At 37.1% G+C, this 19,412-nt stretch overlaps 1 protein-coding gene across 3 annotated transcripts in view; it reads right to left on the bottom strand.

The window, feature by feature from the left end:
* ARHGAP29 (Rho GTPase activating protein 29) overlaps positions 1–19,412 on the bottom strand; it is a 53,393-nt gene that overhangs the window by 8,646 nt on the left and 25,335 nt on the right. For all 3 annotated transcript variants that reach the window (XM_074832539.1, XM_074832538.1, XM_074832537.1), the window contains exons 4-15: positions 11,146–11,242; positions 10,723–10,795; positions 6,797–6,857; positions 6,179–6,316; positions 5,838–5,902; positions 5,254–5,364; positions 5,043–5,123; positions 4,560–4,748; positions 4,179–4,316; positions 2,690–2,880; positions 734–900; positions 74–202 (exon numbers count right to left, since the gene is read on the bottom strand). In XM_074832539.1, the coding sequence (XP_074688640.1) occupies positions 74–202; positions 734–900; positions 2,690–2,880; positions 4,179–4,316; positions 4,560–4,748; positions 5,043–5,123; positions 5,254–5,364; positions 5,838–5,902; positions 6,179–6,316; positions 6,797–6,857; positions 10,723–10,795; positions 11,146–11,242 (1,440 nt within the window). The remainder of the gene's footprint in view (positions 1–73; positions 203–733; positions 901–2,689; positions 2,881–4,178; positions 4,317–4,559; positions 4,749–5,042; positions 5,124–5,253; positions 5,365–5,837; positions 5,903–6,178; positions 6,317–6,796; positions 6,858–10,722; positions 10,796–11,145; positions 11,243–19,412) is intronic.

Raw genomic sequence — 19,412 nt, forward strand, 5'->3', positions numbered from 1 at the left:
TAATGATTAATGCAACACTTAAAAAAAAAAAAGAAAAAACTTCAAATTAGTATAGCAGTGAGTGTAGCTGTACCTGGGCTAGCAGATGGAGAATCCATGGATCGTGACTCACTGCTTCCCCCTGCACTTTCAGAATCACTGCACATTCCTCCGCTCTGGTTGCCAACTGACCATGATCTGAATGGTGGTGGCCCTCGCATTGCTTTTGAAAAGAAAACCACAAATTCCAAGTGTCAAGGACAAAATTACATTATTTTCTTTTTATTTAAAGACTATGACTATATTCAAAATAGGAAAATATTGCAAAAGTTACACGAACACGCAATATAGTGAAAAAACCCCACAGCATATATTCCTGTAAAACCTTCAAGATGTATGAAAATGAATTTCAGAAACTTGACACTTGTGCTTTTGCAAAAGACCTAAAATCAACATAGTATTTACAAAAAAAAATTGCTGAAGTTAATTGGAATAGTTTAGTACACTGAGCTTGACAGTACTTGCTGTTTGAACTGCATGTCACCTTTCTTGTCAAAGAACCTAGGTATACACACAGGCAGTTTTCCATTTGTCCTTACTTTCAAGTACATAACCTTTTTTATAACCTTTGAACTTTAGAATACTTTTTAACCCTGTCAGTGCTACATTTCTGACAGTGAGACATCAAGCACCTGTTTTTTTTCTGGTATTTTTATTTAGAGACTGAACTACAGATGAAATACAAAAGAACTACCTTGGATATCTGTACTGCTGGAAGATCTTGTCTCTCCAATCTTTTGTGAACGATGATAAATTGGGCTTCCCACATCATCTAATGTCTGAGCAGGAAAATCTCCTGAACACTGAGATAAGTTACCATGTGATGTATGGACACTGTTGGTTGATTGCTTGTTAAAAACCCTTCAGAAAGGAGAAAATAATTTGAAGAGTAAGACATAATTAAATGAAAAGCAAAGGGGTTTTTTTAATCCCTGAGTGTTAAAAATGCTTCTTTTAATTGTTGTTCGTGAACATACATATTTGACATGTAATTATTAATGCCCAAATTAAAAAAGACGGTGGCAATTTATTTTTAATTAAATACGTGCAATTTCCCAGTGTCCCCCCCCCCCCCCCCCAATAAATCAGCTTTTCCACATCTCTGCAAGGTATTATGACCATTATTTTGCAGACTTTGAAAAAACTGTTCAAATCTGTTCATCTAAAGATCAGAATAATTCAGAGGCTATTCCATCCTACTTTTATGCCTTTCTCCGAAAGATTCTCTGCTCAGTCATCAGGATCACTCACCTATAAACATATAGGCATTAAAATGCTGTGCTTTTTTAAAAGCACAGAATATATGTTGAAGCTGCCAGAGATCTTATAGTCAGTACATTGTAAAAATCTGCTCTCAAGGTAAGGACAGAAAACTATTAACTGTAATTAATGTAAAATGTTGAAACACCCTGTGGACAAAATGGCCTGCTAACCAAGTTTAGCAGTCAGGAAGCTGTTTCTTAATCACTTCTACCCTATCCAGCTAAAGGAAATAAAGACTTAAAAACATTAAAATTTGCATTTGTCCAAGCTACAGTCCCTTAAATAAATGCAGACCTAAAAGTGATCACTTCAAGTACATGAAGAATCACAAGGCCATGCCAAAGAAAACTAAAGGTGGGGAGAGGGGAGGAGAAAACCCAATCATAAATCTTAGGCAGTAAGTAGCTGGGAGACCACACAAAGCATTTGAAATTTCATGCTCATCAGTTTCTCAGGGAGCTGCATAGTTAAATCCCCCTAAGACAAAGTTTATGAGTATAGCCTAAATTAGTCTTAAAAGGCAGGAAATTTACAGACAAGAACTAAGAATCTCTGCTTTAACTTTGAATTTCCTGGCTTTTGTTGGTAGAAGTCTGACTCAATAGTTAGGTTTTGTATTTAGTTTCCTCTTGAAAGACGATGACGACACTTTCCTGTATAACTGTGAAACACACAGATTGGAATGGATATTCTGGTGCTTTAGGGCCAAGATGACTATTTTATAACAAGTTAAAGGTGGAAAAGCATTTGGCATACTGACATGAGGAGCTGCCTTTCTGTCTTGTAGTCTTTACTTCCACATTAGCTGTATCTTTAATACATTAACAGTAAAAACTGCCATTTCACCCAGGTTGGAATAAGATAATTAAGTTATAACATAGGGACATGTGGACTATGATTTTTTTTAGTCACATAGCATGAGACAGAAATCGAGCAATACTTCCCGCCAAGAAGTTGCCAGACAAACAATATGAAAAAAGGTACTGTAGCAGCAAGGCCTGCAGAAGAGGAAAACTACCTCCTCAAGACTTTCTAAACTAATTATCAAATACTACTGTCACACCACACTACCAAGTTCAAAATTCACATTTTTTATATTAACCAGTGTCTACATTAAAATAGTAACAATTCTTGCACTACAATTCTCAATGTTTTAGCAAGTAATATTACACAAAATGACATTCTGCTTTGGAATTTAAAGTCAGGTTTTAAGGTCAACATTATATATAATCTACCAAAAGATAAACCAAAGAAACAGAGAATGGTAAAGCATGGTAAAACACCAGGATTCATTTAATTCCTCCAATAATGTTCTTTTACTGTTAAACACGTGTGCCTAGCATTTAATTCTAAACCAAGCAAATACCACCTATAGTTTGGGACTCACCCATCAACCTGGGAACTCTGGGTTTCAAAAGAACCTGATTCAATAGGAACCCCTTCCTTTGGCAAACTTTTCACAAACTCTGAATACTGCTGACCAGGGTCATAGAGTTTGGCACTCTCACAGAGGGACTGGCAGTTAACTGGAAGAGATACAACCTGAGCGTGCTGCAGCTGGAACAGGTTAACTGTTGCCTGTTGGGAGAAAAAAAAATGTCAATATTTGTAGATCATTTACTAAACGTTTCACCTCCACTTTCCTCAACCCAAATTAATATCCCAACAGAAAATTATTTAAACAATAAGACTAGAAAAATTCTAGAAAATAGTTAACATTTGTAGGGATGACTTAGTGCAAGATTCCTGAAAAATCAATTGCAAAAACTTCATCTGTAGTATAGATACTAGTATTCTTCTTGTCTCTGGGTTATTGAATCCTCCCGGTAGCAAAGACAATTCCAGTGGCTTCCCACTTCGAGTTGATCAAGGCAAACGGCAAAGTTTTTTGCTACCAAAAAGGTGGTTTTTATGCTTTGGAGGGAATTTTAGTCCCCACTACAATGATGAAGTAGTTGCAGTTCCAAACCCTGATGAGCTCTGTATCATCTTGAGACAAGAAATGGAAAAAACTCCTTGTCCCAACAGAACAGTTTAACTGAACACTTCCTTTGTTAAATTATGTGAAACTTAAAATATTTTATCACAAGGCAGAGACCAGGCAAGGAGACACTGCATGGCTGCTTCTTCAGCTTTGGGGTTGCAAAGTAGTTTGCAATTTAGATACACTTGAACTGACAAGTTTGTCTAAGCTTTGTACTGGTCTTATGGGTTGGATTTTGGGTTGCTTGTTCCTCATCCCCTGCCCCGGCATTAAATTGTCTTTGTCTTGTCTAAAAAAGTACGCATCTATTGGCATAATGTGCTTTTAAAGTTTTTTTTAAAACTGTGTACGTAGATATACTGTTTTGACAATCCTTTGCTTATTGTGTAAGCAAGCATTACGTGTAGCATTAATACAATTAGTCACAATGGATCCTGTAGTAATTGAGACTGTCACCAAGATTAGCAGGCTCCATGCTGCAGCGTGTTAATGTCCATTCTGTGCTTGAGCCAAACATCTTTGCTAATGCACTAATGAAAATAACGGGAATGGGAGCTGTACTCTTAAGCAACAGAGTAACACTACTGCCATCAATATTCTTAGATTTTACAAGAATTGTGTAATCAGGGTTCTTGCAAGGCAACAGCTCATAAAAAAAAAAACCCAAAACATTCGAGACATGTATAACACCCTCCCCCTTTTTTAAAAAAAAAAACTCCCAACAGAAAAAGAACACCACAAACATATTAAAAATTTTCCTTCTTCTATTGGTTTGACCTCTGTCCTTTCAAAATATTCTATTTTAAGCAGTTAATACTACAGATGGGGCTTTCTCTTACTCTTAACAATATTTATATATCTGTGCCAAACATATTTTTAAAAGCATGCTTACAGCTTTAAGAGTAAGATCACACTGGTAAATAAGCTCCCGAAGCTGTGTTAAGACATCACTTTTAAAGCTTTCCAAATCATTTCTTTTTTCTTCAACCTCTGCCATGCTCGCTTTATAGTGTTCATTGGCCTCTTCAGCCTAGAGAAAACAAGTATAAAGGGTTGATGTACTACAGACCTTAATACTAGAAACAAGGAAAAAAAAACACCACACAAGGTGCTTGTAACTGGAGATTCCCATTTCGGATAGAAGCCCGGAAGAGGATAGCATGATTAAAATTAAGAATGATGAACAGAACACTTGCTCAAATGCTCCCACTGGGAAAGTACAAGTAAAACCAGTGTAGGCTTAACTTTAGAAGCAAGAAACAAAAACTCCTACTTTTTGAAGAGCTTCCTCTTCTAGCCTTCGTTTTTTTTCCAGTTGCTTACTGAAATCTTTCACAAAGCTTCCACTTGAGCCAAGATGTTCCTCCTCAGCACGAGCAGTGCAGGATTTTGCCTTTTCATACTCATCTTGACGCTGTGTATATAGCAGTTTTGCTTTTCTTAGAGCAGCTTCCAGCTCTTGCTGCAGAATGCAACAAAAGAAAAAAGCAAAAGAATGAATTATTTTAATTTTCCAGTTATTTAACATGATGTTTAAAGAAGCTGTTATGCACAGGTCTGTATGCTGCAGTTCAAAGTACGTAGTCATAGGAAGGTAACCTGTTACAACTGTGTCATGAAACTGACAGTTACATGCTACATTCAATAAGCCCTATAGATTCTACATGTGAATTTAAGCACATAACAACCTAGTTTGAGTTTCATTCTTCTGAAGAATTTAAGATTGAACACTGTTAGATATGAAAGAAGTACCAACCATTTTTTTCTGTTCTCGCTGCCAAAGCTCCTTGATATCTTTCCTTTGTCTATCCAACTCGTTTTTCCTTCCAAGAAGAGGCTAAATAGGAAATATTAACAGAGTACATAAAAGGCTTATAGGCTGCAAGTTTGTTCTTTTGAATATTCTGTGCTGTTAGAAAACTTTTTAAAAACCTAAACAATGTCTTGCTCTTTTTCTTTAGACTTACCTGCACAAATTTGTTAGACTGGAGAGCAGCAGCTGTCTGTTGCCAAAGTTGATTGTTCTCAATATCATTTTGAAAAGCATTAATGAATATTGATTGGAATGGCATATAATCCTAAAATTACACACAACAAAACATAAATGTTCTAGGTAAGGGAGAAGTAATAATGTCTGTATAATTGAACTAGATTTTCAATTAAATTTAGTAAGGTATTTATATATGCATGGAAGAGAGAGTTATGTATGAATCTAGAAAATTACTAATTTCTCAGCTATGTTTCATTTTACTAGGAAGACACTCTGAAAGAGAAGTCTACAAGTCCAAATCACAAAGCATACAAGATGTTAGACAAAAGAGTATACTGTGAAAACTATAAGGCTAGTCTGCATTTTCAACAAAAATAAATGTATACATCCAAATTTCCATAAGATACAGGAAGACACAAAATAAAACAGATCTTTTAACCAGTGATTTACAGTATAAATCAATTCCATATCAACTTAAAAATCCATTCCTCATTTCACTTCTAGGCAAGGCATCCAATACATAGTTAAGACTTTAAAATAAAATCCCTAAAATGTACTCACCTGGTGTCCAACAACAGCTTTAGCAGTTTCAGCCATTTTTGCTAAGTTTTTAGCACACTCCACTTCTGTTAAAAAAATTCACAGTTACTGTTTACGCTAACAGTTGCACCACATGCTATATGCTTTCTACATTCTTCCTCTAACAGACAGGCTACAGAGGGGACCACCTTCACTTTGTTACAGGCCTTTAATTATAGGAAATGCACGATAGTTCTGTTCACTTCAGCGGAACAGCTACTAATTTAGAAATCACATTATTGACAGTCTGCAGCACAGAGGCCTAACAGCAGATTTAATTTCATCATGACAAAGCTGATTAAACGCCAGAAAGAGCCACTCACCCAAGCTAAGCTTTTTTTCTACCCATGCGACTACATCCTTGGTATATTTTGACCATGCTTTAGCATAGGACAGAGCTGATTCAATTCCACTGTCATTTCTCAGGAGCATGCTATCAACCTCCTCCGCTCGAAGATGTCCTGAAAATAAAGCATTGAACACAACGAAGTGAATTTTAGACATGGCCACACACTGAGAGCAAAGCCAGTATTAGCCAACTGTGAATGCTTAAGCAGCTCTGATCTTGAGTTGGTCTTTAATGCTAGTTGATTCTAAACAGAACTGACAGAGGTTTTAGAACAAATTAAAGGGTCATAGTATTCTATCTGGAGTAGTCATATGGTCAGCATAACTTTCTTAAAGAAAGTGACCCAACAAAACACCAATCATATGATGACATACAGAAGTGCTTCTGGCCTTGGTTCCCCCCCCCCCCCCCCCAAAAAGCAACCCAGGTTGGTTATTCACAAAAGCATAAAACCTCTGCAACAGCAAATTTTTTACAGTAAAGTTTTAATGGCAGCAGAGGTGTAAAAGAGTGACCAAGAAACTTATTTACAACATTTTACAAGATGAAAACACAGATACACAATGGTATTTATTAATATTAAATGACCTACCTTGAATATCATCCCTTTCATGCAGTGAACCCCCAGACTCCACAGAAAGATTCTCAAAAGACTGGTGTACAAGAAACAAAACATTAAGTTAGGAAAGAAAAGCTTTCACTAGAACTGATAGGCTAACAAAATAAATGGCATCATCTGCCCCTTTTTCTGCAGATAAAAAACCCCCCTGTACTGTAACGCGCTCTCATCTAAGGCATAATACCTTCTAAGCTTCCACAGCTGTCAATTGAGACATAATAAATAGCAAGGAATCATTATATACCTTTAAATAAACAATCTTGACAAGCTGTGATGGAAGAGTTGTTTAACAAACCAGGTTGATATTTAAGTGACATCCAGCTTTTCTTAGATCCCTACCTATCTTTCTAAAAGCTTTTCATACAGACCTAGTATCATATACATATGACACCATCCTACATGCCATTAGAATCCTTTATTTCTTCCTCAAGGGAATAAAGTGACTAGTAACACTTGCTAATGAAGCCCTGACAGTCAGTACAACCTGACAGAATTTCATCCAACAATAAAAGGAATTTAGCACAAGATTTCATCCCTACCTTTGCCTTCATGCCACATTTAGCTACCCCTTTAATTGAGCAAGTTGAACTATTTGTAGGACTGTGCTGTAAACCAGGCCCCTGAACAAATTTAAATGAATGAAAAGTTTACCTGGTAACCACCACCCCCTTCTAAAAAACAAAAACAAAACCCAACATAACTCTACATCATTTTAAATTAATAAACTACTCTTGAAAGTTCTGAAGCAGCTAGCAGGCAGAAGACAAAGGCTGAGAAATAGCTGCAAATTGGCCTTAAGCTTTACAAGATTTAGACTTTGGTGCTGTTTTATTTTCAGACCTAAAGCTACAATGGAGCACAGTAACAATGATGCAAGTAGTTCTTTTTTGTTTGGTTAGTTTTTTTAAATGTAAATGGACACAGATTATAAATCACATAAAAATCCCTGGTTTACTTCACAGCAAAAGCAGCTTTTCCATATACCAAAACATGCAAGGCATTAATCATCAGTTACATTGAACAGAATCAAACTACAGTCTAAAGAACAGTTCCATTCCTAAGAAACTGGAATACTAGTACAATTGCTGTTTAATAAATGAGAGTTTCAGTAAAATGGAAGGGCTTTTTCAGAACAAGTGAGAAATCTGTCCAAAGCTGTCTATCAATGAAACAGTAAAAAAACCCCAAAAGTCTGAATTCAGAGATGGCTCAATATTCTGTTGCACAGAAAGCCTGAACATTCCTAGATTTAGTTCTGATTTGGGTATAAAGTATTACTGTCTTCAGGTAGATTTTGAAGTGGCATACAGTTGTTAGGGAAGAACAAGTAAGAAGAGGAAAAAACCCCCATACTTTATATTAATTCAGGAGGCACTTACAATTCTGGTCCTAAAAATTATTTCCCATTCTATAAGACGTAAATCATTTCAGTCCTGAGAACTGTTCACTCCTTGCCAGTAACTCAGGCACACAGTTTAGTTAGGGCAGCTAATCAATGCTCATTCATCCATCCACATTCATGCCACCACAAATATGTAATAGCACATTTTAAAAGCAAGCACATGGACAACTACTTTTACTTACGTCCTACAACTTCTTATCAGAACTTGACCCATACAGCTTGCCCCCTTCAAGCATCCAATGACTCATCCCAGTGAGCTGAACAAAAATTTAAAAAGCCCAATTTCTAGACAGATTTCACTGCTCAGTCTTTTCTGCCTTTTTTTCCTCCATTACCCAAGAACTGTCACCCTGACAAGAGGCAAATCTCTGCACACATTTTGAAAATTCTACCCTTCTTTATTATGCTCTCAGATCTACATAGCATCGAATAGCATTCAAATAGCTTGTTGAGTAATGAGAAGTCAGACATGCCTGTCTCGTCTCTTCCAACATATTCTAAAACTCTTCTGTTTTTAATTAAGAAATATCTTTGCTTCCACCTTGTACTTCTGGTTGTACTACAAGGGCTAAAATGAGAACAATTACATTTGCTAAGAGGGGGTATACATATCATTTAACTTAAGCTTCCAAGTGGAATGCCTGAACTAAAGAATGCAGACTCCCCTGCAGCCAGGAGAAGCAAGATCATCTCCCTGCTCCCCATCCGACCACCCCCCCCCCCCGCCCTCCTCTTAGAGCAATCCTCAACAGCTTAGTTAGGGAGGTGCCTTCCCTAACAGGCAATTAAAATCTCTCTCCTTAATTAACCCTCAAAGCATTTACATGTTAAATTCCACCAAAATGTTATGCTCTAATCTTTCTAAGATACAGCTAGCTGTTATGTTCAACCACTGAATGTACACATTTACAGGAATGAAAAGTTAATACAGCTACTTAAATATTTTGCATTTAACTCCTCCTAATACTCAACTCCTAGTTGACCTCCAAATTGCTCTCTGAATTGCAAAATCAAAAGTGAAATGCTTCATTTGTTAAATGTATATTTATTTGCATGAATGAAAATGCACTTTAGTTTAAGACAGATTTCCAAGAAATTGAACCATATTATCCTACCTGCTCCAAAGTTTATAACTGTTCCCTTCCACATTAGGAAAAACAAATGACACTACAAAAAAGGGGTTTTAAATCTAAGCTGGTGACTTGCAGCATCTAGAACAGAATTCCTTCTTCATTTCACTATGTTCTAATTTCCCCTTGGTCTTCCCCCACCCCCATGTTCAGCAGAGTGATCTTTTAGCTAAGCATTCACTTCAAAATAGAATATATGGGACCATCTTGTTCCACAAGAACACATTTTTACATTGCAAAGCCATTACAAGATTGAAATGTTGGCAAATTCAGCACCTTCCTCCTGCTGGTGAACCCATTAGCTGAAATAGTACTTGTTCAAACCATCTCATTTAAGTTACATGAGATGCCTGGCTTCTATGCTATTTTATTTCATACTTTTTATCAGCAACCTAATCCTCTGATTCTAAGTCTGCTGGAACCAGTTTTATGAGTAGCCTCCTTCCCCTCCATGTTGTTTGTGAAGATGAGTTTTGTAGCAGCTACAGAAGTAGAACTTCTGTGATCATCCATCTTTCTCATGTGTGTTATCAAACATAGTGAAAATTTAGAAAGACTACTTCTCAGCTATAGCTTCACAGCATTGCTATGATCAAGCTGTGTGAAGGAATGCTAAGCCTTAAGTACATTTCAATGAAGCCTTTAAAAAACACCACGATCTAAAATTTTTAACCTTGCTACAACTTAGCTTGTCATACACACAATTATAAACTGCATTTTCTTTGCATGTAACTTTTGATTTGACTTGATTTACTTGAAAGTCTGCTTCTAGATACACAAAAAATCAGCACAGAATTTGGTACTGAGCATTTTTTAATCTCACCTTCAAAGTGTTTAAAGGGGAGTTTAAAACACTAATGTTTTTCTTTGACTACCTATAAGTTGACAGTGCTATTTCAGTTCTCTTAGTGAATTGTTGTTGAAACAGCTACAGCACAAACTGGGCTCTGGAAGAAGAAAAGGTTATTTTGTAATGAATATTAGTCTTTAAAAGCCAAAAAGAGATCATTAAACCTTTAGCTTCTACGTCTATCGGGTCTATTCTAACCACTCCATCATGCAAATCATTCAAGTATCTTACTTTTAAGTATTTAGTTCTTTTCACTTAATCAATTTAAAAATCTCAAATATGATTACAGCAGGTTATCAAAAACATATTCAAGCACTAGCCCCATTGGCATTTAGAACTGAGAATACATTCAAGTATCTGTAACCTTGAACGCATTTTTTTCATGGGTTTAATCTTGTTTTAAGACTCAGAAGACTCCAAGTATCCCAGCCCCAAGATTCACAGAGTTTCAGCGGAAATGAAAATCTCATTTAAAAGATACCATTCCACACTCCAAGAGAACATGTTTTTAGCCTACCCGACTTCTCCGAGATACAGGAAGTCCCAATGACGAGCCATTGTCTACATCTCCCATAAGGAAGTCTGAAACACTGCCAGAAAAACAAAGAATTCTGTTACTTTATTACTTCACCTACCAAGCAATTTCAGATCACTGAGAACAAAAATTTAGATAGTGTTTCTAATATCTTTTAGAAGTTCTGCAAACATTTTTTAATAATAGTCCTATATTCCCTGCAATTTTTATACCATTGCCTGTTATAAAGAAAAAACCAAAACCCAAACATCCAATCCGAGCAGTAAAATTGTTCTGGATGTGGTTAATTTAAATTAGTTTATCAGCTAATATTTGTCCAAAAGAAAACTGAAGTTTTTGTTGTGTTTAGTCTTAATTTGACTCAGCTCCACAGAGCTCTTTAAAAACTTCTGGATTCCAACTTACACGTTTCCAAAGGTGAATGCCAATGTTTCAATGGAAGAAAATATTTCACTGAAGAGTTCTCTCTTGTTTTCTTCATTAACTTCTTTGAAGTTCACCGCTTAGGAAAAAAATGAAAACCAAAGGGTGAGAGGTGGGGTCAGTCAAGCAAGTTTACAGTTAAAGACATATTTTATACACAAAGTCTACAGAACATGCAACATTATACCTTTCTGAACAATTGAAAAAACACAGTTTTAAGGAAGATTAATAAGAAAGTAAACACTAGAGGAAAGCAATTAACGCAACCCAGATGCTTCCCACAATGAAATCAGATTAGTCTCTCACTTCCTATATCTTCTCAGTCAAGAGAGCAGCTTTGTGCGGGACACACGATGGTAATGTGAGAGTAAGAGAAAAACAGTCATTTGCTAGCAAGCGTGAAATCGCAGCAACAGCACAAAGCAGCTCACAAATGCGGTCAAATATTTGAAAAATGGTATCTTTTCAGGGTAGAAATTTCAGAATTTGTAACAGGAGCAGTTGTTTATGGGGATGCCCCCCTGTAACTGTATGCGATCCTGTGTACGTATCCAGACCACAGGATTTCTGGCTTGAGTACAGACAAATCGAAAGCTATCAACAGGTAGTGTCCATTGCAAACCCCTTTAACTATCAGCTCCATAGTCTGGCAAAAGTCCCTCAGTTTTGCCTGTTAAAAATGAGTAAGAAACTCAGTATAACTATCATTGTTCCCCAATAGGAAGAAAAGCACTTCTGGACAAAATAAATGGTTTAAACTGGTGATGAAGACAAGTATTTAGCCACTCAACACTGAGCCTTTAACATGCTTCCATGACAAACTGGAATAATGAGACAAGAATGAATCATCCGGAGTTTCTATTAACAACTACTGGACAAGGGAGAAGAGAGAGAAAGGAGGAGAAAAAAAGCACAACCATTTTTGTCTGTTTCCAACTTAACTCCTTAATCATTGGTAACTGGGAATATTTTTGTAGAGAAGTTGCATACACTCCTTTGAGCCAAAGCTGAGCCTTCTGGATAGAAGTTTTCCCAGTTTTACATTGCAAGAAGTGACAATTTCACATTAGTATTTATTTTCAAAAAGTATTTTTAAGGAATGAAATATTCTTACTTATCCAGATGCTCAAATTACTTACGCTGTTTCAGAGGTACTACAATGGCACACATACAGCTATTCACCCCTATTCATCACTTTCTGCAAGACCTGTGACAATGTTAATTTATGTAACCTCCTTACATTTCAAGTACAAATGTGGAAATAATGGCCTGCAATGACTTCTAGAAGTAGCAAAAATTAAATCACATTAAAATGTTGCCCATTCTATACACATTTTCTTAGCAAATTAAAATAACAGACTTTAATCTTTAAAAGTATTCAAACTTCCTGCCAGGTGCCTAAACACTAATGGGTAACAAACAAAGAAAGTACAGTAATCTACTCCCCCATTAGACTTCCTTTGCGAAAGGAAAAGTTTTTAACCAGTAAATTAACACAGTTGAATCCATTCCTTTTTACACAGTGTGCTAACAGGCCTGATCAACATTTTTATAACAACTATTTCTATACAAAGTTATTACAGAAAACACATATTCTTCTCATGGGCTATTTTCACAACTACTTGCAGATCTGGAAGAGTGTGTTGTAATAAGCCTACAGAAAAAAAATTGCCACGTATTACAAAAATATTAACGGCCTCTGTTGCCACAGTTCACTGCTAAATTAAGGCTTCTCCTACCTCTTCTTCTACACTTCTTAATTACATTAAAAATGCCCCTGGCACCTTTGTTTGAAATGAGACTCAATCGAGCTTCACAAATGATAATTTTTAACAACTTTGTAAATAGGAGTGGATTTCTTTATGTTTTTAAATTCAGGTTAGTTGAAAATCTCAGCTTTTCAGAGATAACACTGCTTATAAATCTAAACTTCCCATTCCAAAGCATTAAGCAACAACAGTTACTATGAGATCTATTGATTACCAGCCACTAATGAGTGGAAAAATCATTTGAGTGCTGGCATGAAACACCGTTTCAAAACTAAAAGGAACCACCAAAAACTGTCTATACATTCAAAGCACTTACCACTGAAACATTCGTATATCCATTAGCTGCAACGTCTTCAGAGAAAGAGCACTTCTTTCACTTTGCTAACAAGACATTAATATAGATAGCCTCTCCCTAAAGAAATGCCGTCTGTTTCACTCTGCCTTCCTGTTCCAGGAAGAGTTTTTTTAAGCTTTACACTTTATATACCAGAGAAATCCTTTCTTTTCAGGATCCATCACAGATGGAATAACCAATCTTGAATTTTTCAAAATTACCACTTCGCCCAAAAAAGGTTAGTCTAAGGTCTTATAATTCAGTGGAATACAAACAGCTTTCTTATAGCTTACTACGACTGGAATGCTGATGTACTTAACATCAACTTTAAACCATGCACGCTCCTTCCCCAGGACATCCTGACTGCACACAATAGCTACTGACAACAATGAACTATAGTAATCTTTCCATGTCTGGAAATGACAGCTATCTATCTATAGTTCTACAGATTTCAAAGCCAGTATACAACTTAACAACACTTCTAAGTAAGAGTTCAGATGGCACATAATGAACTTTTAAAAAAATCATATGATAACAATACATTAAAAATGGGGAATCCAGCACCTGAAATGCAAGCCTAGCTTGCATTAAAGTGGATCTATATTTCCAAAGCTAGCAAAGCTGTCTTCAAACTGAGGTAGGTTTGACCACCTCATCAAAATGCTGCAAGACACTGCAAATTTCAACTCTTGGGTCATGCCATCAAAAGCTTTCTTAACCAAGCACAGAGCAGGCTGGCGAACCAACAACAGCCATGGAAGTTTTGGAAGCCAGAATCCCAGGAGCTGAAGCAACGCCTGAGGACATTTGAACAATGCTTCTGAAACTATGAAGAGGCCGTTATCTGTCAAGACCAGAGTGCAACCAGGGCCCTTAAAAGATGATGCTTAGCCAGCTCACAGCAACCACTGCACAGCACACAAGCTTCTGCGATGCTCTCTTGTCCCCTGCCAGTCAAAATCAAGGCAGCACAGCCCAGGAAATCCGGGGACACAGCCATGCCAGAGTCTGCAGGAGCTTGCTCGCTTGCTCTTTCCCTCTCCCCCACAGACACGTACAGGACTGGCAGCAGCAAAGCTACCTTGCCAGCTGTCTACAGAGCCTGGACAAGTCTAAACTACACCAGCTTGCAGAATTTCTCTTTGCAGGTCAATTGTCTCATACCTAATAGACGGATACAGTAATACCACCATCTCTTCCTTAGACAGAAATACATCTTCAATCCATACTTTACTAGCTGACTTTTACGCAGTAAGCAACTGGCTGACTTGTTGGAACTAAATGTCTTTGCAACCAATTTTCTGTCCTTAAACTCCCAACAGTGCTTTCAAGAAGCTTTCAGAACTATTTCAAAAACAAAACCATAGCCCAAACAAAAAAAACCCCAAGACCAAAAAACCCTCCCTCTCCCAAAACGAAGAGTTGTAATACTTCTCATTATCTCTCATCTTTAAAAACATGTGTAAAATCCAGGGGGAGGATCCTGAGTAAAGAGCACTAGTACGCAGACTGGAAAGAAGTAGAAGGAGAGTATTCTTGGCATTTCACAGCTAGAGAGGAACAGCAGGCTGTCCAGGCCCCACTGTTCTACTTTTAGTTCTCTGTGCCATATAATTTCACCAGCCTGTACTTACTATCAAGTTTGGCAGCCTCCCCAACTTAAGCTGGATGCCAACAAGACAAGTTTGAGGAACTGTTTCCTACTCCCTCCAGAATAAATTTTAGTCTGAATTTACATCACAGATGCACCAACAAAATTGAAATGACTTTACCTTGCTAGAGATATTTAATGATGCAGAACTATTAGAAAAAAACATACCTAAAAAGGGAACTTCTACAAGACAAGTGCAAATTTCAGCTTTACCAGGAATCTGTGTTCATTCTAGTGATTCAGTTAAGTCAAAAGGTGCAATTTAGCGCAAAAGAACAGCATAAACTTGAATTCAGCATGGGATCAGGCCATCAACTATTTAAAGAAACTGAGAAAATAACAACCATGAGTATGATGGTGTGCCAGACTGGGAAATGATTTCCAGAAACAGGAGTCTAAACAGGTTCCAGGCAGGACGCTTCAGTAAGTCTCAATTCTTCCAGATCAAGTGAGGTGTCATTTAAAAGACACTCTTCATGAAGCACTCAAGTAAGTATGTACAAGTAGCAGAGTCCAAGCAAAGAGGCTCAGTGAACCATGTCATATCCAAGATATAACCTGAGAAGGCAAGTTTCCTCCCTCCCCCATTTTCCTGCAACCTCAGTCTAAAATGATAAGTCTGACATTATCTGTTCTGCCAAACATCATTCTCTGTAGCAAGATTAAGATAATATGCTATCACTAGTTTTTCCTTCAGTCTGTGCAAAAGCATTAGACATCCAAAGCAGAACTACAAGCACATTCATATCATTCCCACTGAAGGATCTGAGAAATGGCCGAGAGGCTTAAAGGAGGGGCACAAGCTCTCTAATTTTTGCTAGCGTTCAAAATATTCCCGCTTGCAGTAATTTAAAGGGGATGGTCTGTCTGCACTGGACATTACGTTTAAATTGCAGTGCAACTTGTCATACTTACAAGAGTACTTCACAAGCCAGAGTCACTGACAGTCCAGTTCCAAAGTTATTGTAACTGATTTCATTAAGAGCAAAGGCAGTCATTTGTTAAAATAACCATTTCCCCTTATATGAAGTTCCAAATACAGACTAGATTAGAAACCCTGGTGTTAATGCAAAGTTCAAAAAGGTCTTTCTAGAACCTAAACCAATTACACTTCTATTTCTGATGGTGGGGGAGGGAGTAAAATTAAAAAAAAAAAAAAAAAATCATGTAAATTCCAGCTTGTTTCTATTTCATTCTCTCCTAAATATCAGAAGTTTTCCATGCCAGGTTAATCTTCTTCCTAGTCATAAATCTGACTACAGATACAGAGTACTTCCACATCTTTTTATAGTTCTGTCCTCCGATGACAAGAAACAGATGAGTCAGATGAACTTCTTTCATAATGTCACATTAACACTGCCTGGGAAGACAGAGGAAAAAGGATACTGGTTCTGTCCTACCAGCTCCTCACATTCTTGTACCTTCCTGTTTATTCAAAAGTTACATTACTTCTAATGAAATAACCACAGCTGAAAACCTGCGGATGCATGTGTTACTGACAGGCCCCTGTAAGCAAACTTGAGGCCTGATATGCTTACAATTCACCACAACATGCTGTATTTTTACTTCAGCTTCCTCAGTTCCAGCAGTCACACATTTCAGTTTTAATACAAATACAAAGCAGTATGATTCTCACACAAAAACCAGCTGTAAACACTGAACAGGTGCTAAAGACAAACTGACTTCACATTTACCACAGGTTATGCTGGGCAGAGGCAGGCCGTTTTCATACAGCAAAGGTTTTGCTGCTCTCAGAGAATTAGGACCGAAGTACCAGTCAGAAAGAGCTGCAGCCCAGTAACTCCTGGTTTCCATCTCCAGACACATGAGGAATACAATACACGGCTGAGCAAACACTGACAGACCTTACTAAATTCTTCATGTGAAAGCACTTATTTGTATGAAAGGGTACAAATATTGAGGCAGAACTGACTGAGACCACCTTCTTTAGTGTGATCTGGAGCTCCTTTTCCTTGTAATTAACTTGGGAACTCCACAAGGCCAGGTCACACCACAGTGGATCACAAGAACAATGGCTTGCCACAGAGCAAGTTTGTGTTTGCTTTAGCCTAAGAACAACCAGACAGTTTATGCCAGCCTCTCCATTCTAGGTCCAGAGCGTATGCTGCTTATGAGACAGATTAATAACTCAATGAGAAATTGGTAAGAATGCTATGAACAGAAGTTGCATGCCATAATCTTTTATTCCATCTGAAAACCCTTTTTGTCTATTTATTCAAGCTGGAAGATCTTTGTATCAGATCAGCACTGTGCACCGTATCATCACTGTACTTTGGATCCTGTAGCAGGAGTCCTAAAGCTAGATTTTCAGTACTGTTAAACCATTGCCAATAAGAAAATTATTCACAGAGTAATGTAACCAAGAAGGGGGAAAAAAAAAAAAAAAAAAAATCAGTCAAAACTTGAGCTCAGTTTCAGCTCAAGGACAAAGATTGTTACCATAACAAAATCAACTCCTTTCATGCCTTTTTTTATTCAGAGGTATCTCATCATACAAGATGATATTTAAGGCAGTTCAAGTGAGCTATGGCTGAACACAGACTTTTCATATGTACCTAAAGTATGGTCTTACAATTTGACCCACTTGAACACATTTGACAGAAAACTGGAAGACATGACTGTACTGCTTTTGTTTCAAATGGCATTCTTACAACAATAAAGAATAGAGTTACTTTCAACATTCTGTAATTATACAATATGCACAGTGCTTTCCTAGCAGTGGTTTTTCTTTCCACCTAGAAAATAATGCAATCCTTCCAAGACTGTAGTTCCTCATAAACTCAATGTATTAACAGTGAGCGAACTCTACAATACAATCTTAGTAGTTAGTTTATTTCAAGTGCAAACATATTAATTATATGAACTAAAATCTGTTTAGGGGGGAAAAAACCTAAAAAGTATTTATGAATATCTGTATTGCCAAAAAAAAGTCTTAGTACTAAAGTTATTTCTTCTGCTCACTATCAAAAGAAGTGAACAAATCCTAAAATAACTATTCAAAGAAGAGCTACTCAAACCAGGCAGGAACAGATACATGTAAGAAAATGTATGAAACATCAATGCATCTGCCCAAGGTTCAGTGTTACTGAAACAGTATGATGGAACAGTGTGCATCGAGAAAAAAATATGTATGGCCTCAAATTCAGAACGCTGCAAGTACTCTGGAGGAATGGATTATGTAATTCAACGAAATGCTTAATTCTCCACTTCAGAAGTAGAAGGGTAGGAGGGAGAGTACAAAAATCTAGATATGGAAAACTGGTTCGGCACTAGAACTACAGGAAATGACCTTGGACTTATCATGGACTTTAAATCAAATACTAAAATTGACAAAAAGGCCAAAATAATTATGGAATCAGTCAACAATGTTACCATGTGAGACAAGGACAGTAATTCTACCGCTTTATTCTGTAATGGTAAACTTGGACATTATAGACAGTGACCAATCTGCACTGGGGCACTGCATATCAAGAACAACCTCAATAGACTATGTAGTCCAGAGAGAATAGATATTATTGCAATAGTTTTTGAAAACATGATTTAGCAAGGGTTGATGTAATTTGATTTATTTGCATACTTTAAGTCCGTTCTCCTCACCATTTCTTAAATTAAAGCAAGCAGTTGAACATGGTCCTGTGTCCACTGAAATTAGGGGGCAGTGGAAGACACACAGTAATCTTACCGTAACACTTAAGCATGGAAACAGCTTGTCTAAGGTGGATGTAGAATTACATTCAGTAAACATTTAACCTGTTCTCACATGTAAATATCTGATTACCATTGTACATGTGTACTTAACCCTTCCCAAGATCAACAAGACAAACGGCAACCTCTCAGGGATACCCTCTGCATTTCTACAGTTAGGTACAATTCTCTAAAGCAAGTTCAGAAATTGCAGTCATAATCCTGTGATCATTTCAAACACAAGGGACAGATCTATAGGAAACTCCACATGTAGCAGGAAGAAAATACAAAGTGGGCTGCTAGTACCTGCCAAGATCAAACTCGCAAAACTATATATCGATAGGAAAAATCCATAAGAAGCCTGGAAGAATCCAAGATACAGGAATCAGGCAGCTAAACACATTAGCATTTTAACTGATATTACTACTTTACTCAATCAGCACTGTATGTTCAGACATACTAAGATAATTAGGAAGCAAGGGGAAAAACCCTAGAACAAGGAGAAAAACTAAATTATATGTCTCTGAAGGGAGATATTCCACATGATTTAACAGAAGCAAGAGGTGGAGATTTATCCCTACTCAAAGCATTCTCCATATCACAGAAATATACTGGACTTATTCCAGAGTAGGGTCAAAGCAGTAGCATTAGCAGTAGCAGTAGCAGTCAAAGGTTACACAGAGAAGAAACAGCTATGGTTTATGGGGCTGGAGAAATTGTGTGCTTCACCATTTGCATTTGTCTGACACACACAGAACTGCAGCAGCAAAGGCCAGCAATAAAAAGTGTA

The sequence above is a fragment of the Strix aluco genome, chromosome 8 (genome assembly GCF_031877795.1).
Source record: "Strix aluco isolate bStrAlu1 chromosome 8, bStrAlu1.hap1, whole genome shotgun sequence".
NCBI classification, from domain to species: domain Eukaryota; kingdom Metazoa; phylum Chordata; class Aves; order Strigiformes; family Strigidae; genus Strix; species Strix aluco.